Genomic DNA, 24,303 nt, shown 5'->3' with positions numbered 1-24,303 from the left:
TTCTTGATTTGTCTCCTTGGCTATTTATAGGGTAAGAACCCTAGATATGTCCTACTTCGAATATGGAAAGGGAATATAATTTCCATAAGAACTCTTTCCATATTTGGCCGCCTTTCCCAATTCTCCCCGTTCTCCCTGACTTCTCCCTGACTTCTCTTTCCTTAATCCGGACGTCTTCTACGATGGGCTCCTGATCTTCCTTTAGCCCGTTTTCCCGTTCTTCAACCGCGGGCTTCCTTCCTCCTTATCACTCCTCCCATAGCCTTTTATTTTATTAAGTGGGCCTTCTTTATTGTGCTATTTTTAGCCCAAACAAACACCTGTGATAAATCATAAATGAGGAGCAGATTTGACAGGTACTTGAGTTAGCTGACTTGAGAGCTTAAGGGGATGCGTGAAGACTTAGCCAGTTTACCTAGAAGTTTAGACCATTTAGTTTTATTAATCACTTTAATTATTTCCGTCAAGAGTTATATTTTATTTTATATTAAGTTTTAGTTTAGTAGCCTTTTGGCTATTAGTGGTTGTATGGTGTTGAACTTCATTGTTTCACTAATACAAGTTTTCACATTCCACCAAAAAAATAAACATGAAATCGCTAAATTTTATCTAAAAGTATTTTGGTTTATTTTACTTTATTATTCACTTCCCGAGATGGTAACGGTCCTATTTATTTGTGAATGTCTTGCTAAAGTCTCCTAAATAAACGAGGTTGTTACAATATATGACTAAATTAAACTTCCCTCAAATGACTATTCTAAGATTGGTGATACTTATGAATTGTTTAGCCTTCCTCTTTGCAGGCGGACATGCACGAAATCACCGTGCGTTTGGTAAACCAATTAGAAGTTTCGGACAAAGACAGCTAATAAGATACATAATCAGTTGAGTAAAGAAAGCAGATAACATATACGAGAAGCGTCTCGAACCCATGTCGAGAAGGCAATAGTGAGTAGGATTGTGATGATGGACAAGTGGACTGATCAAATGCAGAGCATAGATTCGGATTACCAACAAACGCATCCAGACTGAATATGGCAAACTGCCCTCCTGATGTAATTTGTCCTGACAAATTGTTGTAGGAAAGGTCAATGTCCACCAAGCTGCTCATTGACTCCATTTCAGTAGGAATTCTGGAGTTTTGCAATTCCAGCAGGTAATTCTCCACCTAGACTATTGCTGCTGAAACTCATGTACGTAAATTAGCATTTCCAACTGATTTTGGGATCTCCCCACTTAAGTTGTTTCGACTTAATTAGTCGATTACCGATAGGAATTGCATATTAAATAACTTATCAGGGATGTTTCCTGATAAATTATTTCCTTGTAGACACAGTTTCGGCAGTTTGTCAAAATGTTGAACCGAGGGAGGAATGTTTTTCGTGAGAGTGTTGTTTGACAAATTAAGGTTTTCAAGCGTCTTTCCCGACATCACCAATGGAAGTTCACCCCTCAAGTTGTTGTCACTTAAGTCGATGATACTTGTCATGGTCGCGCTCAAAAATCCGTCGGGAATTGTACCACTTAACCTATTTTTCTGCAACCTAACCTAAACGGATATATTATTATAATTTATTATTTACGTGTATCTTGGACTACAAATGGGTGATCTACAATCTTCTAAACGGATATATTCTGATCTTGAGGAATGATTGAACCCACTTTTGGCCCTTCAATAAACAAATTAGAAGGAATAATCTTTAATATATGATATATGATATATAATATATGATATATGATATATGATTTGGTGCTTCTTCTCCTTATCTCCTTCTGTAAAAGGAGGATGGTTGAGAGCTTTGATATTCCCCAAATTGTCCTTCATTATTATGTACTCCGTAGTTAGGGATGATAATTGTGACCCAGACAGAACCGAAACCGATCCGACCCAAATGAAAAAAATTCGGTCCAAACCTAACCTTTTAATACCCATATCTAATCCACTATTTAAATACTCGTATACAAATCCACTATTGGAAAACCCGAATTATATTCAAACCAGATCCATTCATACGCGAACCCGATCCAATCATATATTTTGAAAATTTAGACTTTATTAAACTTAAAATTTCAATTTTGTCACATAATCTCTTATCTACTAAAAGAAGAGGTGAACTCACAAATTTTTCCTCTAAAAAGTGTTTTCTTTTTAAATAAGGATCTATTGGTAATTTAATTGTATTTAATTAATAAGGAAAGTAATAATTATAATGTATTTCATTATATAATTATTTTCATTAAAATTAATCTTTAAATCAAATTATATAATTTTCACAAACTATAATATTTTAACTAAAGTATAAATAATATAAAACCATAAACTATTAAATCTTTTATTGATATTATTATTTGAGAATGACTTGACTAATACTATTCATATTATGTATAAACAAGACTATAAATCGTTTTGATTCATTTCATAACAAAAAAAATTGGAATCATTAACTTTGTGATATAAAAAATAGTTTTAAAAAAAATACATTTTAGCACATTACTCAATTCTCTTAGATTAATTTCCAGTTTTAAATTTTTTTTGCTGGAAACAAAGTAGTAATGAGGTACCATTATTATTTTACAGTTCAATTTTACTCAATTTTTTTGAATAATTTTATAGTTCAATTCTTTTCCTCATATCAAAATATATTGATATGAAATATGAAAAATTAGTGAGGTGTTAGTTTAGCATGAAAAAAAACACTATAAATACCGTGCACTAATTGCGGGGGATCTAAACTAGTATAGAACTTTTTATATAGTCAAATGAAATTTTAGATCAGGTCTTGGATTATATGGTGGATCGGGTATGAATTTGGAAAAAAAATATAATGGATCGGGTATGGATTTTAAAATTTTGGATATGGATTGAGTTTTATATGGATCCAATAAGTACGTGAATCGGGTTGGATCTCGCAAGATCCGATCAACCCCCGATCAATTGCCATCCTTATCCGTATTTACTTGCTTCCATTTTTTTTTTTTTGGTCATTAGTTAAAGTCACTTCTCCTTAAGTAAGAGTAATTTATATAACACATAAGTTCAAAAAAGCAGTTCTTATTAATATCATTCTCAATATACCAAGAGAATAAAAAAGTTGAAATATTTTCTTTGTAAAATGCACACTCCTTTAAATAACGCAACAAATAAAATTAGTTTTTTCTTTAATTATGCTTTATCTTTTCATTAACATAAAATCTTTTCATAAAACTATAATTTTTTTTATTAAACTCTAAACTATAATTTTCTAATTCAATTAAAATAAAATTGGTATAAACACATAAGTTACAAATTGCTAAATCTTTTATTTGGTGCTACTATACCAGAATGATTTAATGCATATTACTCCATATAAAACAGAATTATAAATTGTTGTTATACCTAGCTTAATTAAAAACAAATATTTTCTGACATTACTCAACTTGCCTTATTATTTTTGCAGATCAATTTTTATAGGTGTTTATAAACAATCAATAAAATATAATGCAAGTTCTAACAATTTCTCACATTACTCAAGTTGCCTTTTTAGTTTTGCAAATCAATTTTTTTTCTCAAAATAAAGTATATCGAGTTGAAATTTTAAAACTAATGAAGTGGCACTTTAATTTATAGGTAATATGCTAAAAAGTAATAACTTGTATATACCAAGCATACATTACGCGGGATGTAAACAAGTATACGATTACACGAGTAATTTGATGCCTAGAACTTATACAGTTTTACGAGGATATGTAACGTTTCTTTATAAAGTATTAGATTCACAAAATAGCTACACAGTATACTAAGTAAGGAAGGATATTGATACTCATTTGCACGATTTATTTTAAGTTATTATAAAGTAAGTTATTAAAATAGTTACACAATATACTAAGTAAGGAAGGATATTGTTTGTCTCTATATTGAGTTTTTTGCTTTGATATTTTTTTGTTCTGAGCCTGTATGTTTAAGCAAGTAACCAACATATAGTGATTGCGGCAATTACATAGTATAATTGTTTGGATTATTTGTGATTTTGTGGAAAGTAATTAATATGAAGCAAATATAAAAATACCATGGTGGATATAAAAATTAAATTAGGCATTTTTATTTATATTGATTCTATAATTCTATGAAAGTTGATTTTAAGGCATTATTTACCGAATCTTATAATATCCTTCGTATTGCACACTTTAAATGAACCAAAGCTCCTAAACCTATATTATGTATATATACACACTTTTTTTTCTAGTTATTGACTCCAAATCTTGTATTAACACATTGAATATATGACAAAATTAAAATTTTCTAAAATGACTATTCTAAGATTGGTGCTACTTATGGGTTGTTTAGCCTTCCTCTTTGTAGGCGGACATGCAAGAAATCACCGTGCGTTTGGTATACTAGTTAGCACCAATCCGCCGAGATTAATTTCATCATTTAGTTCGAATGAGTTAGTTTCTATGGGTTCTAGTCCCGATCACAACGACAGCCCACAAACCTCTCATTCTCCACCAAGCCCCATTTCCCATACTAGTTTGGATGAGTTAGTTCCTAAGGGTCCTAGTCCCTATCACAATGACAATCCACCAAACTCTCGTTCTCCTACTCGTTTGGATGGGTTAGTTCCAAAAGGCCCTAGTCCCGATCACAATAATAGTCCACCAAGCCCTCATTCCCTTATTAGTATAGATTGGTTAGTTCCTAGGGGCCCTAGTCTCGATCACAATGACAATCCACAAGGCTCTTATTCTCCACCAAAACCCATTTCCCCTACTTGTTTGGATAGTTTAGTTCCAAAGGGTCCTAGTCCTGATCACAATAACAATCCCCCAAGCCCTCATTCCCCTACTAGTTTGGATGGGTTAATTCCAAAGAGCCCTAGTCCCAATCACAATGACAGTCCACCAAGCCCTCAATCTCCACAAAGCCTCATTTCCCCTACTATTTTGGATAAGTTAGTTCCTAAGGGTCCTAGTCCGATCACAATGACAATCTACCAAACCCTCATTCCCCTACTAGTTTGGATGGGTTAGTTCCTAAGGGCCCTAGTCCCGATCACAATAATAGCCCACCAAGCCCTAATTTCCCTATTAGTTTGGATTGGTTAGTTCCAAAGGGCCCTAGTCCTGATCACAATGACAGTCAAACAAGCCTTCATTCCCCTACTAGTTTGGATGGGTTAGTTCCAAAGGGTCCCAGTCCATATCACAATGACAATTCACCAAGTCCCCATTCCCCTACTTGTTTGGATGGGTTAGTTCCTAAGGGTCTTAGTTCAGATCACAATGACAATCCACCAAGCCCTCATTCTTCTACTAGTTTAGATGGGTTAGTTCCAAAGGGCCCTAGTCCCGATCACAATGAGAGTCCACCAACCCCTTATTCCTCTACTAGTTTGGATTGGTTAGTTCCTAAGGGTCTTAGTCCTGATCACAATGACAGTCCACCAAACCCCCATTTCCCTACTAGTTTGGATGAGTTAGTTCATAAGGGTCCTAGTCCCGATCACAATGACATTCCACCGAACCCGCATTCCCTAAGTTTGCGACATGCCATTAAATCTGAGTCCAAATCACCGATTACTTTGGATGAGTTAGTTCCTAAGGGCCCTAGTCCCACTCACAATGACAGTCCACCGAGCCCCCATTTTCCAAGGTCGAGACAAGCTACAAAATCAGAGTCCAAATCATCGACTAGTTTAGATAGGTTGGTTCCTAGGAGTCCTAGTCCCAATCACAATGAATAAAGCCCACCAAGCTCTTATACTATTATATGACACCATTATCCTATACAAATTTATTTGATCCTAAAGATCGTCACGATCACAATGGCGAACCAACTGGCCCATCTTCACCAAAGGCATTAATATGGAGTTATTTTACAAGTTACCCCATATATGTTAGTAATAAATAAACTAGTCATTTTTTAGCGATATGTATACTTTGTACTCCGTATAAGTTCATCTTCATATCTTGTAGTTCTAATTATGTATTGGCTTAATAAAAATGCATGATTTGGTACGACTTTGATTAATACTCCGTATATTTGTTTTTCTTGAAGCATTATTATAATCTCAATTATGAACAATCATGCAAAATTCGACTTAAATCTTTACTTACATAAGAAAGTGATAAACCGTGTCATTAACAACGACCAAACATATATTTATAAACTCAAGAAACTAACATAACATGTAAGTTGAGGTCGAACCTCAAGGACGAGTGTCAATGAAATGAACCACTTAAAGTGGTGCTTAAATCACAAGTTTTGGATTTCGTATCACAAAACTAATGAACGAAAGCAAACAATAACGAAAATGTAAAGTAAAGCAGTAACTAGAGAAACTGGGTTGTAATCAAGTAGGAGAAGGAATATGGTGTTTGGGTTCATATGGGATGATAAAGGGGTCCACTATCTCAAGACTTAATCAATATAGGGTCCTAATCAGATTATGGTTTCGAGTCTCTCTGTCTAACGACCCTACCTAAACTAAGTCGGGTTAGCTTTCATTTACACCCGCTCTGTAACACCCCGGCCCAAACCGGGTCGGGAGCGGTTACTTATGATAGCTCACCAGGCTGTGTACATGGCCCACAGATCAACACAGGTCCTTTATAGCGCATTTTGTCCTCACTCATGCGCATCCTAGGAATCTTCCCATGAGGTCATCCATCCTAAGACTACTCCCAGCCAAGCACGCTTAACTTTGGAGTTCTTTCGCATGGATGACCATAAAAGAAAGTGCACTTTGTTGATATGAGTAGTACTTTCAATCCCTTTAAGCACTAGTCATTTAAGCCTATCACTGGACCTCTTCAATTAACGTGGGGTGTTACAATCACCCCCACTAGAAGAACGCAACGTCCTCGTTGCGCCTGGGAGCATAACCGCTAACCCAGAATCCTCCCCCGCTAGGTGAATGATAACAATGGAGCGTATAACAACTGCCTCCAGAAGCGTATAACAACCGTCTCCCATCATCACACGGTCGCAGGGTTGCTCTGATACCACTTGTAACACCCCGGCCCAAACCGGGTCGGGAGCGGTTACTTATGATAGCTCACCAGGCTGTGTACATGGCCCACAGATCAACACAGGTCCTTTATAGCGCATTTTGTCCTCACTCATGCGCATCCTAGGAATCTTCCCATGAGGTCACCCATCCTAAGACTACTCCCAGCCAAGCACGCTTAACTTTGGAGTTCTTTCGCATGGATGACCATAAAAGAAAGTACACTTTGTTGATATGAGTAGTACTTTCAATCCCTTTAAGCACTAGTCATTTAAGCCTATCACTGGACCTCTTCAATTAACGTGGGGTGTTACACCCTCAACCCATCAACATAATGCAAGTTCTAACATATCCAAAGGCTCTAGATCTTATAGGTGTTTATAAACAATCAATAAACATAATGCAAGTTCTAAAATTTTCTGACATTACTCAACTAGTCAACTTGCCTTTTTAGTTTTGCAAATCAATTTTTTTTCTCAAAATAAAGTATATCGAGTTGAAATTTTAAAACTAATGAAGTGGCACTTTAATTTATAGGTAATATGCTAAAAAGTAATAACTTGTATATACCAAGCATACATTACGCGGGATGTAAACTAGTATACGATTACACGGAGTAATTTGATGCCTAGAACTTATACAGTTTTACGAGGATATGTGACGTTTCTTTATAAAGTATTAGATTCACAAAATAGTTACACAGTATACTAAGTAAGGAAGGATATTGATACTCATTTGCACGATTTATTTTAAGTTATTATAAAGTAAGTTATTAAAATAGTTACACAATATACTAAGTAAGGAAGGATATTGTTTGTCTCTATATTGAGTTTTTTGCTTTGATATTTTTTTGTTCTGAGCCTGTATGTTTAAGCAAGTAACCAACATATAGTGATTGCGGCAATTACATAGTATAATTGTTTGGATTATTTGTGATTTTGTGGAAAGTAATTAATATGAAGCAAATATAAAAATACCATGGTGGATATAAAAATTAAATTAGGCATTTTTATTTATATTGATTCTATAATTCTATGAAAGTTGATTTTAAGGCATTATTTACCGAATCTTATAATATCCTTCGTATTGCACACTTTAAATGAACCAAAGCTCCTAAACCTATATTATGTATATATACACACATTTTTTTTTCTAGTTATTGACTCCAAATCTTGTATTAACACATTGAATATATGACAAAATTAAAATTTTCTAAAATGACTATTCTAAGATTGGTGCTACTTATGGGTTGTTTAGCCTTCCTCTTTGTAGGCGGACATGCAAGAAATCACCGTGCGTTTGGTATACTAGTTAGCACCAATCCGCCCGAGATTAATTTCATCATTTAGTTCGAATGAGTTAGTTTCTATGGGTTCTAGTCCCGATCACAACGACAGCCCACAAACCTCTCATTCTCCACCAAGCCTCATTTCCCATACTAGTTTGGATGAGTTAGTTCCTAAGGGTCCTAATCCCTATCACAATGACAATCCACCAAACTCTCGTTCTCCTACTCGTTTGGATGGGTTAGTTCCAAAAGGCCCTAGTACCGATCACAATAATAGTCCACCAAGCCCTCATTCCCTTATTAGTATAGATTGGTTAGTTCCTAGGGGCCCTAGTCTCGATCACAATGACAATCCACAAGGCTCTTATTCTCCACAAAAACTCATTTCCCCTACTTGTTTGGATAGTTTAGTTCCAAAGGGTCCTAGTCCTATCACAATAACAATCCCCTAAGCCCTCATTCCCCTACTAGTTTGGATGGGTTAATTCCAAAGAGCCCTAGTCCCAATCACAATGACAGTCCACCAAGCCCTCAATCTCCACAAAGCCTCCTTTCCCCTACTATTTTGGATAAGTTAGTTCCTAAGGGTCCTAGTCCCGATCACAATGACAATCTACCAAACCCTCATTCCTCTACTAGTTTGGATGGGTTAGTTCCTAAGGGCCCTAGTCCCGATCACAATAATAGCCCACCAAGCCCTAATTTCCCTATTAGTTTGGATTGGTTAGTTCCTAAGGGCCCTAGTCCTGATCACAATGACAGTCCAACAAGCCCTCATTCCCCTACTAGTTTGGATGGGTTAGTTCCAAAGGGTCCTAGTCCATATCACAATGACAATTCACCAAGTCCCCATTCCCCTACTTGTTTGGATGGGTTAGTTCCTAAGGGTCTTAGTTCAGATCACAATGACAATCCACCAAGCCCTCATTCTTCTACTAGTTTAGATGGGTTAGTTCCAAAGGGCCCTAGTCCCGATCACAATGAGAGTCCCCCAACCCCTTATTCCTCTACTAGTTTGGATTGGTTAGTTCCTAAGGGTCCTAGTCCTGATCACAATGACAGTCCACCAAACCCCCATTTCCCTACTAGTTTGGATGAGTTAGTTCATAAGGGTCCTAGTCCCGATCACAATGACATTCCACCGAACCCGCATTCCCTAAGTTTGCGACATGCCATTAAATCTGAGTCCAAATCACCGATTACTTTGGATGAGTTAGTTCCTAAGGGCCCTAGTCCCACTCACAATGACAGTCCACCGAGCCCCCATTTTCCAAGGTCGAGACAAGCTACAAAATCAGAGTCCAAATCATCGACTAGTTTAGATAGGTTGGTTCCGAGGAGTCCTAGTCCCAATCACAATGAATAAAGCCCACCAAGCCCTTATACTATTATATGACACCAATTATCTTTTTTTTTGGTGGAATGTTAGTAATATTGATAGCACAGTCCCTAAAAAGGACACCATTACACCAGCTAGAAGCACAGTTTTTTATAGCTACTTACAACATTAAATTAGCCATTACAACAAAATATTCATCTAAAGCCAACCATCACACACCAATTCCTATCAACCTGCTTCATATCGCCTTGGAACACACCTAATAAACGTCTTTTGCAGTCTTCTTTAACCCTCTGGACTAAATGACTAGGCTGCTGAACATAACCATCAATTCGGCTGATATTTCTGCAATTCCATATACCATAGATCACACCTACCACAATAGCCCACACCATTTGCCTAGCTAGCATAGACTTACACTTAACTTTCAGAAGGGTTTCCCACCATAAAATGTCCACAATCCTCACCTGTAACCAACTGGCAATCAACTCATAGCATTTAACTGCAAAAGCACACTCCCTGAAAAGATGGTCATGAGTCTCAGGAGCCACACCACAGATATAGCAATTTACTGGCACAGCAATCCCCATTTTACTCAACCTGTCAAGAGTGAGGAGTCTACTCTGTTGCTGCAACCACATAGTGAAACACCATTTAGGCACATTAAATCTATTCCAAACCAGCTTGAACCAAGGAACCTGTAAGGGAATCCCTTGTTGGAGCCAGTGATAACCATCTGCAATAGTATAAGCATCATCTGCACCTCTCCATTTGCCATTTATGTACCCATTCTTCATTGCATTTTTCACCTCACAAATCTTTCTCCATGCCCAGGAACTGTAACTAGTAGGTTCATAGGAAAGCCAGGGAGAACCTTTTAAGTAAATATTATCAATCCAACGGATCCAGAGATGATCTTGTTTAGTAGCAATCCACCAGACTAGCTTCCCAATGGCAGCCACATTCCATACCTTACAGTCAATCAAACCCAAACCACCAGCATCCTTTGCCTTGCATAAAAGTGACCACGCAACCAATGGAGCTTTGGAGTATTTATCACTGCCTTCCCAGAGAAAATTTCTACACAAAGCTTGAATTCTGTCCATTATCCCCACAGGAAGGACAAAGATTTGGGACCAATAATTATGGATGGTGGACAGTACAAATTTTACAAGGACAAGCCTACCAGAATAAGAAATCTTTCTACTATTCCACCCTTTAATTCTGCTAATCATCCTATCCACCAACACATGACAATCAATTTTGCTAAGTCTTTTATGAGAAATTCTAACCCCCAAGTATTTGAAAGGCAAATCTCCTTTTTGAAAACCAGTGCCAAGCAGAACCTTATTCACCAGTTCAGGTTTCATGCCATTGCAATAGAAATCAGACTTCTCTGAATTAATGGTTAAACCAGAGGCACTTGAAAATCTCCTAAACATTTCCATGATGATACAAATTGATTTAACATCTCCTTTGCAAAATAAAAGAAGATCATCTGCAAACATCAGATGAGTCAACTTCAGCTGCTTGCATAGAGGGTGGAAATGAAAGCCACCAATACCACTGCCAACCACAAGGAGCCTACTCAGGTACTCCATACAAATATTAAAAAGCAAGGGTGACATAGGATCACCTTGCCTTAGCCCTCTACGTCCAGGGAAATACCCATGAGTTTGCCCATTCAGATTGATGGTATAGGTGGGGGAGCTTATACACTGCATAATAAGCCTAATAAGATGGGGAGGGAAATTAAGAGCATCCAACATCTGCTCCACAAAGATCCATTCAATTGAGTCATAGGCTTTCTTTAGATCCACTTTCATTAAACATCTGGCAGAAGCACTCTTCCTAGTATAAAGCCTGACCAAGTCCTGGCAAATCAAAATGTTACCCAAGATACTTCTTCTTTTAATAAAGGCACATTGAGCAGGGTTAATGAGCATAGGCAGGTACCCACTAATTCTAGCACAAATGATCTTAGATATGACTTTATAGAGGGTGTTACAGCATGCAATAAGCCTGAACTCCTTGACAGACTTAGGATTATCAGTCTTAGGGATCAAAGTGAGCACAGTACTGTTGATCTGTTTCAATAAATTGCCCTGCCTGAAGAAATCCTGAATAGCATGGCAAATGTCATTTTTAACAATATTCCAGCTAGCCTTAAAAAAACAGCTGGTATATCCATCAGGGCCTGGGCTTTTATCATTAGGGATATCAAACAAAGCAACTTTGATTTCAGCTTCAACAGGGATCCTACACATATCCTCCCAATCATTCTCATTAAGAGTCTGACCTTGCTGCACAATGTGTTTATAGAAATGAGAAGTAGCAGCACTTGACCCCAGAAGATCCTCATAATATTCAACAAAAGCTTGTAAAATATCATCTGGGTCCTTACACACATTCCCATTATTATTTTGAATCTGAAGAACTTTGTTATGGATTTGCCTCTGCTTGATAGCATGGTGAAACATTTGAGTGTTAGCATCCCCATCTTTAACCCAGGCAGCCTTCACTTTCTGCTTTAAAAAATCCTTCCTGGCTTCATCAAGCATGTGATAAGATTCCCTGACTTGCCTTTCCTTATCCATCAAAGAGTTATTAGTAGGGTCAGACTGAAGCTGCAATTGACAATCAAGGAGCAGGTTATAGGCCACATCAGCATTCCTTTCCACATCTGAAAATAAATCCTTATTGAGGCATTTCAGGCTAGGCTTCAACATCTTAAGCTTCCTGACCACTCTGAACATAGGTGTACCGGTGACTCGCATCCGCCACTTTGCTTTGAGCCACTAGTACATTATACTCCTCCACTTTGGTCCACATATTAAAGAACTTAAAGGGCCTCTTCTTCCCTTTAGGCATCTCTCCACAAAAAACCACACAAGGGCAGTGATCAAATTCCCCTTCAGGTTGGAAATGAGCCACCCAGTCAGGCCATAAGTTCAACCAATCACCATTAATCAATACTCTATCAATCCTGCTAAAGACCCTAGTAGCACTAGGTTGCTTATTATTCCAGGTAAAAAATGCTCCAGTAGTTTTCATATCATGAAGATCACAATTGTTGACTGTGGATTGGAAAGGGAACATCTCATCATCTTTAACAATACCCCCCAATCTTTCATTTGAAAACATGACATTATTAAAGTCTCCCAAGACAATCCAAGGTCCAGTAACACGGTTCCTAAGCAAAGCATTCCAGAGAGGTACCCTATCTTCAATTTTATTGTAGGCATAGACAAAAGTGGCAATAAAACTGTGCCCAGTCAAGAGCACTTTTATTTTAACATGAATAAACTGGTCAGCCATTTCCAGGACTTCTACATCCACCTTATTATTCTTCCATAGTATCCAAATTCTACCACCAGAGTGCAACATAGTATTAGTAACAAAATCCCAGCCATAACACACATTATTAGTCACTTTATTTAGAGAACCAGGTTTTACCCTAGTCTCAAGGAGCCCAAATAGATCCACATCATTATGATGCAGAAACCATTTAATATCTTTCTGTTTATTATCACTATTAAGGCCCCTCACATTCCATACTCCCATCTTAATCATTGGGGGATACAACAGCCCCCCCCCCCCTCCACCACCTTTATCAACCAATTCAGTAACATCAGTAGCCTGAACTACATCAGAGGCCTCAGCTAATTCAGCATTAAAAGTGGCAGAGAATTCCTTGTCCTTACCAGCAACCCTCCTGGACTCATGCCTAGTCATCTTAGAGATCACTCTAGCAGGAGTGTAGATGGGACCAGGATTAACATGAGATGGAGTAATGACTGGAGTAGAAAGTGGCCCAGGTATACCCTCAATATTCCTAGATTCCACTGTCTGAGTGGGCCTTAAAGGTGGAAATTCCTTGGGATCCACAGTAGTCACAGTCCCACCCAGTTTAGGTTTCCAGACTTGTTTCAGAGGTTGAGAGACCACACGTCTATTCCTTAACTCCTTTTTCCTACTGTTAGAGGTATTGTGTCCAATTCCTTTACACTTTTGGCATGTGATAGGCAACCAGTCATATTCAACGGACACCCTGACTTCAGCTCCTAACTCATCCTCAAAAACAATTTGGTTAGGGAAGACCTGATCAATTTCTACTTCAATCATGAGTCTAGCAAAGCCTAACAGAGATTTTTCAATGGTAGTATCATCAATTTTGATAAACCTACCAACTAATCCTGCCAGTTTCTCCAAACATTTAGCCCCCCAAAATTTAAGATCAAGTCCTACCAATTTAACCCAAATAGGGACCTTCTTAACAGAGACTTTAGAAATTCTAACAGAAGGATCCCATGGTTTAACAATTATAGGTTTCCCATCAAAAATGAACATTCCATTTGCCAGAACTAGTTTGTGATGTTCAGGTTTGGCAAATCTTACCACAAATAAACCATTTGGAAGGAACGAGATCTGGGTAATCTCATATGCTGACCACATACGTCTCAGAAAATTATCAAGCACATCCCTCGGAGGATTCGCACCCATGACATATCCATAGACCGCCAATTTCCAGTATTCAATTTCCGCAGACACATCCTCAGCAGTCAATTTCAGTCGTGGGCTTGAACATTCCCCAGTCTCACATTCAGCTTCAGCAATAGGTTCCAGACGAGTTGCAGGAGGTGATGGTACCTTTGAAACAGTTCTCCAGTCCTGCGGATCATCAGATAACACTAGACCGTCCACCAGGACCGTCTAAGCAGCTTGCTGGACAACCTCATCTACCTGCTTCCTCGCCGATTCAAGTTCTTTGTGACACCCTTAACTCTAGCCTTAATTATATACGTAAATTCTACATTAAAACTGGTAGGATATGTTTGTAAATGGTTCAACTAGTCCAAAACCTGCAATTTCAAAAAATTTTCTAACCAAACCATTCACAACCAATTCCAACTCAAGAAGAGTGTCATAACCCCGCTGTGGTGATAAACTAACTTACATATATAACTAAAGACGCGGAAATATAAGGATACAAACCAAAAATAGAAAGGGAGACATATGTCCCTTCAAATTATATACAAACCAAAAGTGTAAAAGGTTTACTAATAAGATAGCCAAAACTAGGTCCAAGGTTCCTTGCTCACTAGCCGTCTGTGACCCCCAACAAAGCATCAACTACCTGTCAATCGCATTTTATACAAACACGAAAGCCACAATTCAGTGGGGAGTAACTTCGAGTCCTCCCAGCCACGAATCGTCAAAATTAATGTAACATGTAATGTAACATGTAAACAATTTGATAAACCATTTACTTATCATGTATTCTAACAAATGACCCCTAAACTGACCCAACTAACTATCATGTGAATCATATAACAAATTGTAATCCAAACTCTATCAACCATAGCCGGCTTGCATCTCACCTTCTATGATTCATAGAATCATCAAACAAGAAAGGGCAATATATCAAAGACAGGCATAAGTTCTTAGTACGGTCAATAGTCACTTTGTAACTCAAGTCTATACCACGAGGTAGGGAAGGTAATCGAACCGGTATCTTGGCTCAGCGGTTACTATTAAGAAAACATGGCCAAGAGACAACACAACCCTAGCCTAAAATCACAAGAGACCTAGACATGCGGATACACACCACCGCACCCAAGACTCACAACTTTTTTTAAAACAAGATGAAGTGAGTACCCTAAGGACACCACCGAAGGGTCGGCTAGTACTTAAGCTGACCCCATACTATCAAAATTAGTACCTGAGGTCATGCCCCAACTTGGATTAACATCCACTAGTCAGGAACACAAAGGCTATCAAGCAGTGAACATATACTCGTCAGAGACTATAAAGACCTATCTATGATGAAGGCCGAAATACTCACCTAGGACCTAGTCACGCCTAGTCCCGACTTGAATATTTTAGCCCACACCACCCAAAACTCACCACATAAGTCAAGTAAGACACCCACTTAACCTTAAGAGGGCAAAAAGTCCTACTTACCAACATAAATTCTAACATTCTATCATGTGAAAGCTATATAAATGTCTATTTACAAAGATACAATCCCAACAGTTCCTCAATAAGAATTCAATACTAATTTCCAATCCTAGCAAATATAACAATATAAAAGGCTTTAGGGAAAACTAGGGCCATTACTACAAAATGAGAAGCTATTTAAATTCAATCGACTAAATAAGAAACTATTTAAATTCAACTAATTACACATGTGAAATAGAGATATAATAAATGGCCTAAAACAAGAAAAAGGCCGATTATCTAAATCATTCAACCGAATTTTTACCCGCAACCCCAGCCCTGCGACAGGTACGGGTCAAATTGCGGTGACCAATCACTCAATTAATCGACATCGCATCGATCAAAGGGACTAAGGCTCGGTTTTCAAGCACAATCAACAAAACATTACAATTATCACTATAAAATTCATTTTGAGCCTATTAATTACCATTTCATTTTGTAAATTATCCTAACATGTGATAATTGTCAATATAACATAATTTTTCTACCATTAGCATAACTTTTAGCTACTTTTATGATTCTCTTAACAAATTTAACCATGTAAACTCATACTAATTATATCCATGATGAACCTAAAATGACGGACAAAGCATGGAAAACCGCGAAACAAGCAACGGACCGACCGGGCCAACCCCAAGACCGGCCGGGGCTGCCGTGGGCTGTCGGCTGCTGCCGGGCCCATTTGCCGCACCATTTCATTTCTTCTTTTTTTTTTTCATTTTTATACATTATAAGACCGTCTGAAAATTAATTAATCGTCCCCAATTCAACTTTGATAATTTAAACTACCAAAAGGCACAACTTAAGCTTGCATGCAACTAAATTTAACATGTGAAAATTACTACCCAAATTAAAATTCACCAAACATATAAAAATCAAAAACATGTGACGATAATTCGTCGAGTAGCTCGAAATATGTTACCTTAAGCTAGAAAATGAGCAATTAGTCCTCAAAATCGAAACCCTAACCACAACTAACCGCTATCCTCTACAATATACGAGTCCCCGAACTCGTCTTCCAATCCTTCACCTAATTAAACAATAAAAACACAAAAATTAAGCACAAAACCGAAATCACCGAAATTTGGTCTTAAAATAACTTAATGAAAATTGAAATTAGAACATACTAAGTCGTAGATCGTGGCGAGGGGATTCCGGAAAGGTAAATTATGCGAAAAACGGACAAGAAACGAAGATTTTATGACGATTTTGAGCTTGAATGTGTATGAAAATGGGGTTTTGGTGTTTTTATTGGATGAACACCAAAAATTTCAGAAAAATAAAAGGAAAGGGGAGGGGAAGCTGCCGGGTAAGGGAAGAAAGGAGGAAAAAGGTACGTGCGGAAATTTTAGTCGGGATTTTTAACGAGTCGGTTTTGACTCGTTTCAAAAATAATTAAATCCGTAAGTCAGATGCAAATTCCGTCAAGTCCAAAGTCTTTAAACACGAGATTACAATAAAATTGAGTATTCATACGACCCATTTCCAATTTCGTTTACCCAACGTTCAAACGAATTGTCATTCCCCCCCGATACGCCCTTAATTCAAAATAAAAGATTTTACACGGTTTAAACTATTTTTAAACCTTTCAAAACTATCAAAATAAATACTTTTCTTCAAAATATAATAAAATTATATTTCTTTAAATTATTTTTACTTTAAATACTTAATTATCACTTTTATTTTGATTCATAAATTATTTCTGAAATATATTAACGGTCCGAAATTTACGGGGCGTTACATTCTTCACCAATCGTTTCCACTTGAGGAGTTGGAACAGAATTTTTATTGTTATTAAAAATAATTTTTGTAGGAGTACTAGATTTATTACTACTATTATTGTGATTAATACTTGATGAATTATTTTTTTTAGATGGATTTTTTGTTGAATTTGTTGTAGAATGATGAGCAGCAGCAGTAAGTTTCCTCGCCATTGTTCAGAAACCGTTATCTCAAATTCAGAGAATTTTCTCTCTCCAAATTTTCTCTCTCATCATTCTATGACGACACCAATTATCCTATACAAATTTATTTGATCCTAAAGATCGTCACGATCACAATGGCGAACCAACTGGCCCATCTTCCCCAAAGGCATTAATATGGAGTTATTTTACAAGTTACCCCATATATGTTAGTAATAAATAAACTAGTCATTTTTTAGCGATATTTATACTTTGTACTCCGTATAAGTTCATCTTCATATCTTGTAGTTCTAATTATGTATTGGCTTAATAAAAATGCATGATTTGTTACGACTTTGATTAATACTCCGTATATTTGTTTTTCTTGAAGCATTATTATAATCTCAATTATGAACAATCATGCAAAATTCGACTTAAATCTTTACTTACATAAAAAAGTGATAAACCGTGTCATTAACAACGACCAAACATATATTTATAAACTCAATAAACTAACATAGCATGTAAGTTGAGGTCGAACCTCAAGGACGAGTGTCAATGAAATGAACCACTTAAGGTGGTGCTTAAATCACAAGTTTTGGATTTCGTTTCACTAAACTAATGAACGAAAGCAAACAATAACGAAAATGTAAAGTAAAGCAATAACTAGAGAAACTGGGTTGTAATCAAGTAGAAGAAGGAATATGGTGTTTGGGTTCATATGGGATGATAAAGGGGTCCATTATCTCAAGACTTAATCAATATAGGGTCCTAATCAGATTATGGTTTCGAGTCTCTCTGTCTAACGACCCTACCTAAACTAAGTCGGGTTAGCTTTCATTTACACCCGCTCAACCCATCAACATAATGCAAGTTCTAACATATCCAAAGGCTCTCGATCTTATAGGTGTTTATAAACAATCAATAAACATAATGCAAGTTCTAAAATTTTCTGACATTACTCAACTAGTCAACTTGCCTTTTTAGTTTTGCAAATCAATTTTTTTTCTCAAAATAAAGTAACGTTTCTTTATAAAGTATTAGATTCACAAAATAGTTACACAGTATACTAAGTAAGGAAGGATATTGATACTCATTTGCACGATTTATTTTAAGTTATTATAAAGTAAGTTATTAAAATAGTTACACAATATACTAAGTAAGGAAGGATATTGTTTGTCTCTATATTGAGTTTTTTGCTTTGATATTTTTTTGTTCTGAGCCTGTATGTTTAAGCAAGTAACCAACATATAGTGATTGCGGCAATTACATAGTATAATTGTTTGGATTATTTGTGATTTTGTGGAAAGTAATTAATATGAAGCAAATATAAAAATACCATGGTGGATATAAAAATTAAATTAGGCATTTTTATTTATATTGATTCTATAATTCTATGAAAGTTGATTTTAAGGCATTATTTACCGAATCTTATAATATCCTTCGTATTGCACACTTTAAATGAACCAAAGCTCCTAAACCTATATTATGTATATATACACACATTTTTTTTCTAGTTATTGACTCCAAATCTTGTATTAACACATTCAATATATGACAAAATTAAAATTTTCTAAAATGACTATTCTAAGATTGGTGCTACTTATGGGTTGTTTAGCCTTCCTCTTTGTAGGCGGACATGCAAGAAATCACCGTGCGTTTGGTATACTAGTTAGCACCAATCCGCCGAGATTAATTTCATCATTTAGTTCGAATGAGTTAGTTTCTATGGGTTCTAGTCCCGATCACAACGACAGCCCACAAACCTCTCATTCTCCACCAAGCCCCATTTCCCATACTAGTTTGGATGAGTTAGTTCCTAAGGGTCCTAGTCCCTATCACAATGACAATCCACCAAACTCTCGTTCTCCTACTCGTTTGGATGGGTTAGTTCCAAAAGGCCCTAGTCCCGATCACAATAATAGTCCACCAAGCCCTCATTCCCTTATTAGTATAGATTGGTTAGTTCCTAGGGGCCCTAGTCTCGATCACAATGACAATCCACAAGGCTCTTATTCTCCACCAAAACCCATTTCCCCTACTTGTTTGGATAGTTTAGTTCCAAAGGGTCCTAGTCCTGATCACAATAACAATCCCCCAAGCCCTCATTCCCCTACTAGTTTGGATGGGTTAGTTCCAAAGAGCCCTAGTCCCAATCACAATGACAGTACACCAGCCCTCAATCTCCACAAAGCCTCTTTTCCCCAACTATTTTGGATAAGTTAGTTCCTAAGGGTCCTAGTCCCGATCACAATGACAATCTACCAAACCCTCATTCCCCTACTAGTTTGGATGGGTTAGTTCCTAAGGGTCCTAGTCCATATCACAATTACAATTCACCAAGTCCTCATTCCCCTACTTGTTTGGATGGGTTAGTTCCTAAGGGTCTTAGTTCAGATCACAATGACAATCCACCAAGCCCTCATTCTTCTACTAGTTTAGATGGGTTAGTTCCAAAGGGCCCTAGTCCCGATCACAATGAGAGTCCACCAAACCCTTATTCCTCTACTAGTTTGGATTGGTTAGTTCCTAAGGGTCCTAGTCCTGATCACAATGACAGTCCAACAAGCCCTCATTCTCCTACTAGTTTGGATGGGTTAGTTCCAAAGGGTCCTAGTCCATATCGCAATGACAATTCACCAAGTCCTCATTCCCCTACTTGTTTGGATGGGTTAGTTCCTAAGGGTCTTAGTTCAGATCATAATGACAATCCACCAAGCCCTCATTCTTCTACTAGTTTAGATGGGTTAGTTCCAAAGGGCCCTAGTCCCGATCACAATGAGAGTCCACCAACCCCTTATTCCTCTACTAGTTTGGATTGGTTAGTTCCTAAGGGTCCTAGTCCCGATCACAATGATGTCCACCAAACCCCATTTCCTACTAGTTTGGATGAGTTAGTTCATAAGGGTCCTAGTCCCGATCACAATGACATTCCACCGAACCCGCATTCCCTAAGTTTGCGACATGCCATTAAATCTGAGTCCAAATCACCGATTACTTTGGATGAGTTAGTTCCTAAGGGCCCTAGTCCCACTCACAATGACAGTCCACCGAGCCCCCATTTTCCAAGGTCGAGACAAGCTACAAAATCAGAGTCCAAATCATCGACTAGTTTAGATAAGTTGGTTCCGAGGAGTCCTAGTCCCAATCACAATGAATAAAGCCCACCAAGCCCTTATACTATTATATGACACCAATTATCCTATACAAATTTATTTGATCCTAAAGATCGTCACGATCACAATGGCGAACCAACTGGCCCATATTCCCCAAAGGCATTAATATGGAGTTATTTTACAAGTTACCCCATATATGTTAGTAATAAATAAACTAGTCATTTTTTAGCGATATTTATACTTTGTACTCCGTATAAGTTCATCTTCATATCTTGTAGTTCTAATTATGTATTGGCTTAATAAAAATGCATGATTTGGTAGGACTTTGATTAATACTCCGTATATTTGTTTTTCTTGAAGCATTATTATAATCTCAATTATGAACAATCATGCAAAATTCGACTTAGATCTTTACTTACATAAGAAAGTGATAAACCGTGTCATTAACAACGACCAAACATATATTTATAAAATCAAGAAACTAACATAGCATGTAAGTTGAGGTCGAACCTCAAGGACGAGTGTCAATGAAATGAACCACTTAAAGTGGTGCTTAAATCACAAGTTTTGGATTTCGTTTCACTAAACTAATGAACGAAAGCAAACAATAACGAAAATGTAAAGTAAAGCAATAACTAGAGAAACTGGGTTGTAATCAAGTAGAAGAAGAAATATGGTGTTTGGGTTCATATGGGATGATAAAGGGGTCCACTATCTCAAGACTTAATCAATATAGGGTCCTAATCAGATTATGGTTTCGAGTCTCTCTGTCTAATGACCCTACCTAAACTAAGTCGGGTTAGCTTTCATTTACACCCGCTCAACCCATCAACATAATGCAAGTTCGAACATATCCAAAGGCTCTCGATCTTATAGGTGTTTATAAACAATCAATAAACATAATGCAAGTTCTAAAATTTTCTGACATTACTCAACTAGTCAACTTGCCTTTTTAGTTTTGCAAATCAATTTTTTTTCTCAAAATAAAGTATATCGAGTTGAAATTTTAAAACTAATGAAGTGGCACTTTAATTTATAGGTAATATGCTAAAAAGTAATAACTTGTATATACCAAGCATACATTACGCGGGATGTAAACTAGTATACGATTACACGGAGTAATTTGATGCCTAGAACTTATACAGTTTTACGAGGATATGTAACGTTTCTTTATAAAGTATTAGATTCACAAAATAGTTACACAGTATACTAAGTAAGGAAGGATATTGATACTCATTTGCACGATTTATTTTAAGTTATTATAAAGTAAGTTATTAAAATAGTTACACAATATACTAAGTAAGGAAGGATATTGTTTGTCTCTATATTGAGTTTTTTGCTTTGATATTTTTTTGTTCTGAGCCTGTATGTTTAAGAAAAGTAACCAACATATAGTCATTGCGGCAATTACATAGTATAATTGTTTGGATTATTTGTGATTTTGTGGAAAGTAATTAATATGAAGCAAATATAAAAATACCATGGTGGATATAAAAATTAAATTAGGCATTTTTATTTATATTGATTCTATAATTCTATGAAAGTTGATTTTAAGGCATTATTTACCGAATCTTATAATATCCTTCGTATTGCACACTTTAAATGAACCAAAGCTCCTAAACCTATATTATGTATATATACACACATTTTTTTTCTAGTTATTGACTCCAAATCTTGTATTAACACATTGAATATATGACAAAATTAAAATTTTCTAAAATGACTATTCTAAGATTGGTGCTACTTATGGGTTGTTTAGCCTTCCTCTTTGTAGGCGGACATGCAAGAAATCACCGTGCGTTTGGTATACTAGTTAGCACCAATCCGCCGAGATTAATTTCATCATTTAGTTCGAATGAGTTAGTTTCTATGGGTTCTAGTCCCGATCACAACGACAGCCCACAAACCTCTCCTTCTCCACCAAGCCCCATTTCCCATACTAGTTTGGATGAGTTAGTTCCTAAGGGTCCTAGTCCCTATCACAATGACAATCCACCAAACTCTCGTTCTCCTACTCGTTTGGATGGGTTAGTTCCAAAAGGCCCTAGTCCCGATCACAATAATAGTCCACCAAGCCCTCATTCCCTTATTAGTATAGATTGGTTAGTTCCTAGGGGCCCTAGTCTCGATCACAATGACAATCCACAAGGCTCTTATTCTCCGCCAAAACCCATTTCCCCTACTTGTTTGGATAGTTTAGTTCCAAAGGGTCCTAGTCCTGATCACAATAACAATCCCCCAAGCCCTCATTCCCCTACTAGTTTGGATGGGTTAATTCCAAAGAGCCCTAGTCCCAATCACAATGACAGTCCACCAAGCCCTCAATCTCCACAAAGCCTCTTTTCCCCTACTATTTTTGATAAGTTAGTTCCTAAAGGTCCTAGTCCCGATCACAATGACAATCTACCAAACCCTCATTCCCCTACTAGTTTGGATGGGTTAGTTCCTAAGGGCCCTAGTCCCGATCACAATAATAGCCCACCAAGCCCTAATTTCCCTATTAGTTTGGATTGGTTAGTTCCTAAGGGCCCTAGTCCTGATCACAATGACAGTCCAACAAGCCCTCATTCTCCTACTAGTTTGGATGGGTTAGTTCCAAAGGGTCCTAGTCTATATCACAATGACAATTCACCAAGTCCTCATTCCCCTACTTGTTTGGATGGGTTAGTTCCTAAGGGTCTTAGTTCAGATCACAATGACAATCCACCAAGCCCTCATTCTTCTACTAGTTTAGATGGGTTAGTTCCAAAGAGCCCTAGTCCCGATCACAATGAGAGTCCACCAACCCCTTATTCCTCTACTAGTTTGGATTGGTTAGTTCCTAAGGGTCCTAGTCCTGATCACAATGACAGTCCACCAAACCCGCATTTCCCTACTAGTTTGGATGAGTTAGTTCATAAGGGTCCTAGTCCCGATCACAATGACATTCCACCGAACCCGCATTCCCTAAGTTTGCGACATGCCATTAAATCTGAGTCCAAATCACCGATTACTTTGGATGAGTTAGTTCCTAAGGGCCCTAGTCCCACTCACAATGACAGTCCACCGAGCCCCCATTTTCCAAGGTCGAGACAAGCTACAAAATCAGAGTCCAAATCATCGACTAGTTTAGATAGGTTGGTTCCGAGGAGTCCTAGTCCCAATCACAATGAATAAAGCCCACCAAGCCCTTATACTATTATATGACACCAATTATCCTATACAAATTTATTTGATCCTAAAGATCGTCACGATCACAATGGCGAACCAACTGGCCCATATTCCCCAAAGGCATTAATATGGAGTTATTTTACAAGTTACCCCATATATGTTAGTAATAAATAAACTAGTCATTTTTTAGCGATATTTATACTTTGTACTCCGTATAAGTTCATCTTCATATCTTGTAGTTCTAATTATGTACTGGCTTAATAAAAATGCATGATTTGGTACGACTTTGATTAATACTCCGTATATTTGTTTTTCTTGAAGCATTATTATAATCTCAATTATGAACAATCATGCAAAATTCGACTTAAATCTTTACTTACATAAGAAAGTGATAAACCGTGTCATTAACAACGACCAAACATATATTTATAAAATCAAGAAACTAACATAGCATGTAAGTTGAGGTCGAACCTCAAGGACGAGTGTCAATGAAATGAACCACTTAAAGTGGTGCTTAAATCAC

General features: G+C 37.1%; 1 protein-coding gene and 1 long non-coding RNA gene across 2 annotated transcripts; both read right to left on the bottom strand.

The window, feature by feature from the left end:
* Positions 1 to 12,343: 12,343 nt before the first annotated feature.
* LOC141597513 (uncharacterized) lies at positions 12,344 to 14,352 on the bottom strand. The gene is made up of 2 exons (XM_074417980.1): positions 14,311 to 14,352; positions 12,344 to 14,263 (listed from the first exon to the last, which is right to left on the bottom strand). Exons 1-2 carry the CDS (start codon positions 14,350 to 14,352, stop codon positions 12,344 to 12,346), a joined length of 1,962 nt encoding a protein of 653 aa, XP_074274081.1.
* Positions 14,353 to 14,562: 210 nt separating this feature from the next.
* On the bottom strand, positions 14,563 to 16,905 carry LOC141593987 (uncharacterized). Its single transcript, XR_012521974.1, has 3 exons — positions 16,741 to 16,905; positions 16,536 to 16,643; positions 14,563 to 14,750 (listed from the first exon to the last, which is right to left on the bottom strand). It is a non-coding gene; the product is annotated as an uncharacterized LOC141593987 (long non-coding RNA).
* Between the last annotated feature and the right edge of the window lie 7,398 nt (positions 16,906 to 24,303).

The sequence above is a fragment of the Silene latifolia genome, chromosome 8 (assembly GCF_048544455.1).
Source record: "Silene latifolia isolate original U9 population chromosome 8, ASM4854445v1, whole genome shotgun sequence".
Taxonomy (NCBI): domain Eukaryota; kingdom Viridiplantae; phylum Streptophyta; class Magnoliopsida; order Caryophyllales; family Caryophyllaceae; genus Silene; species Silene latifolia.
Note: the sequence above shows the minus strand (reverse complement) of the source record. Positions and strands in the feature narration are given on the sequence as shown.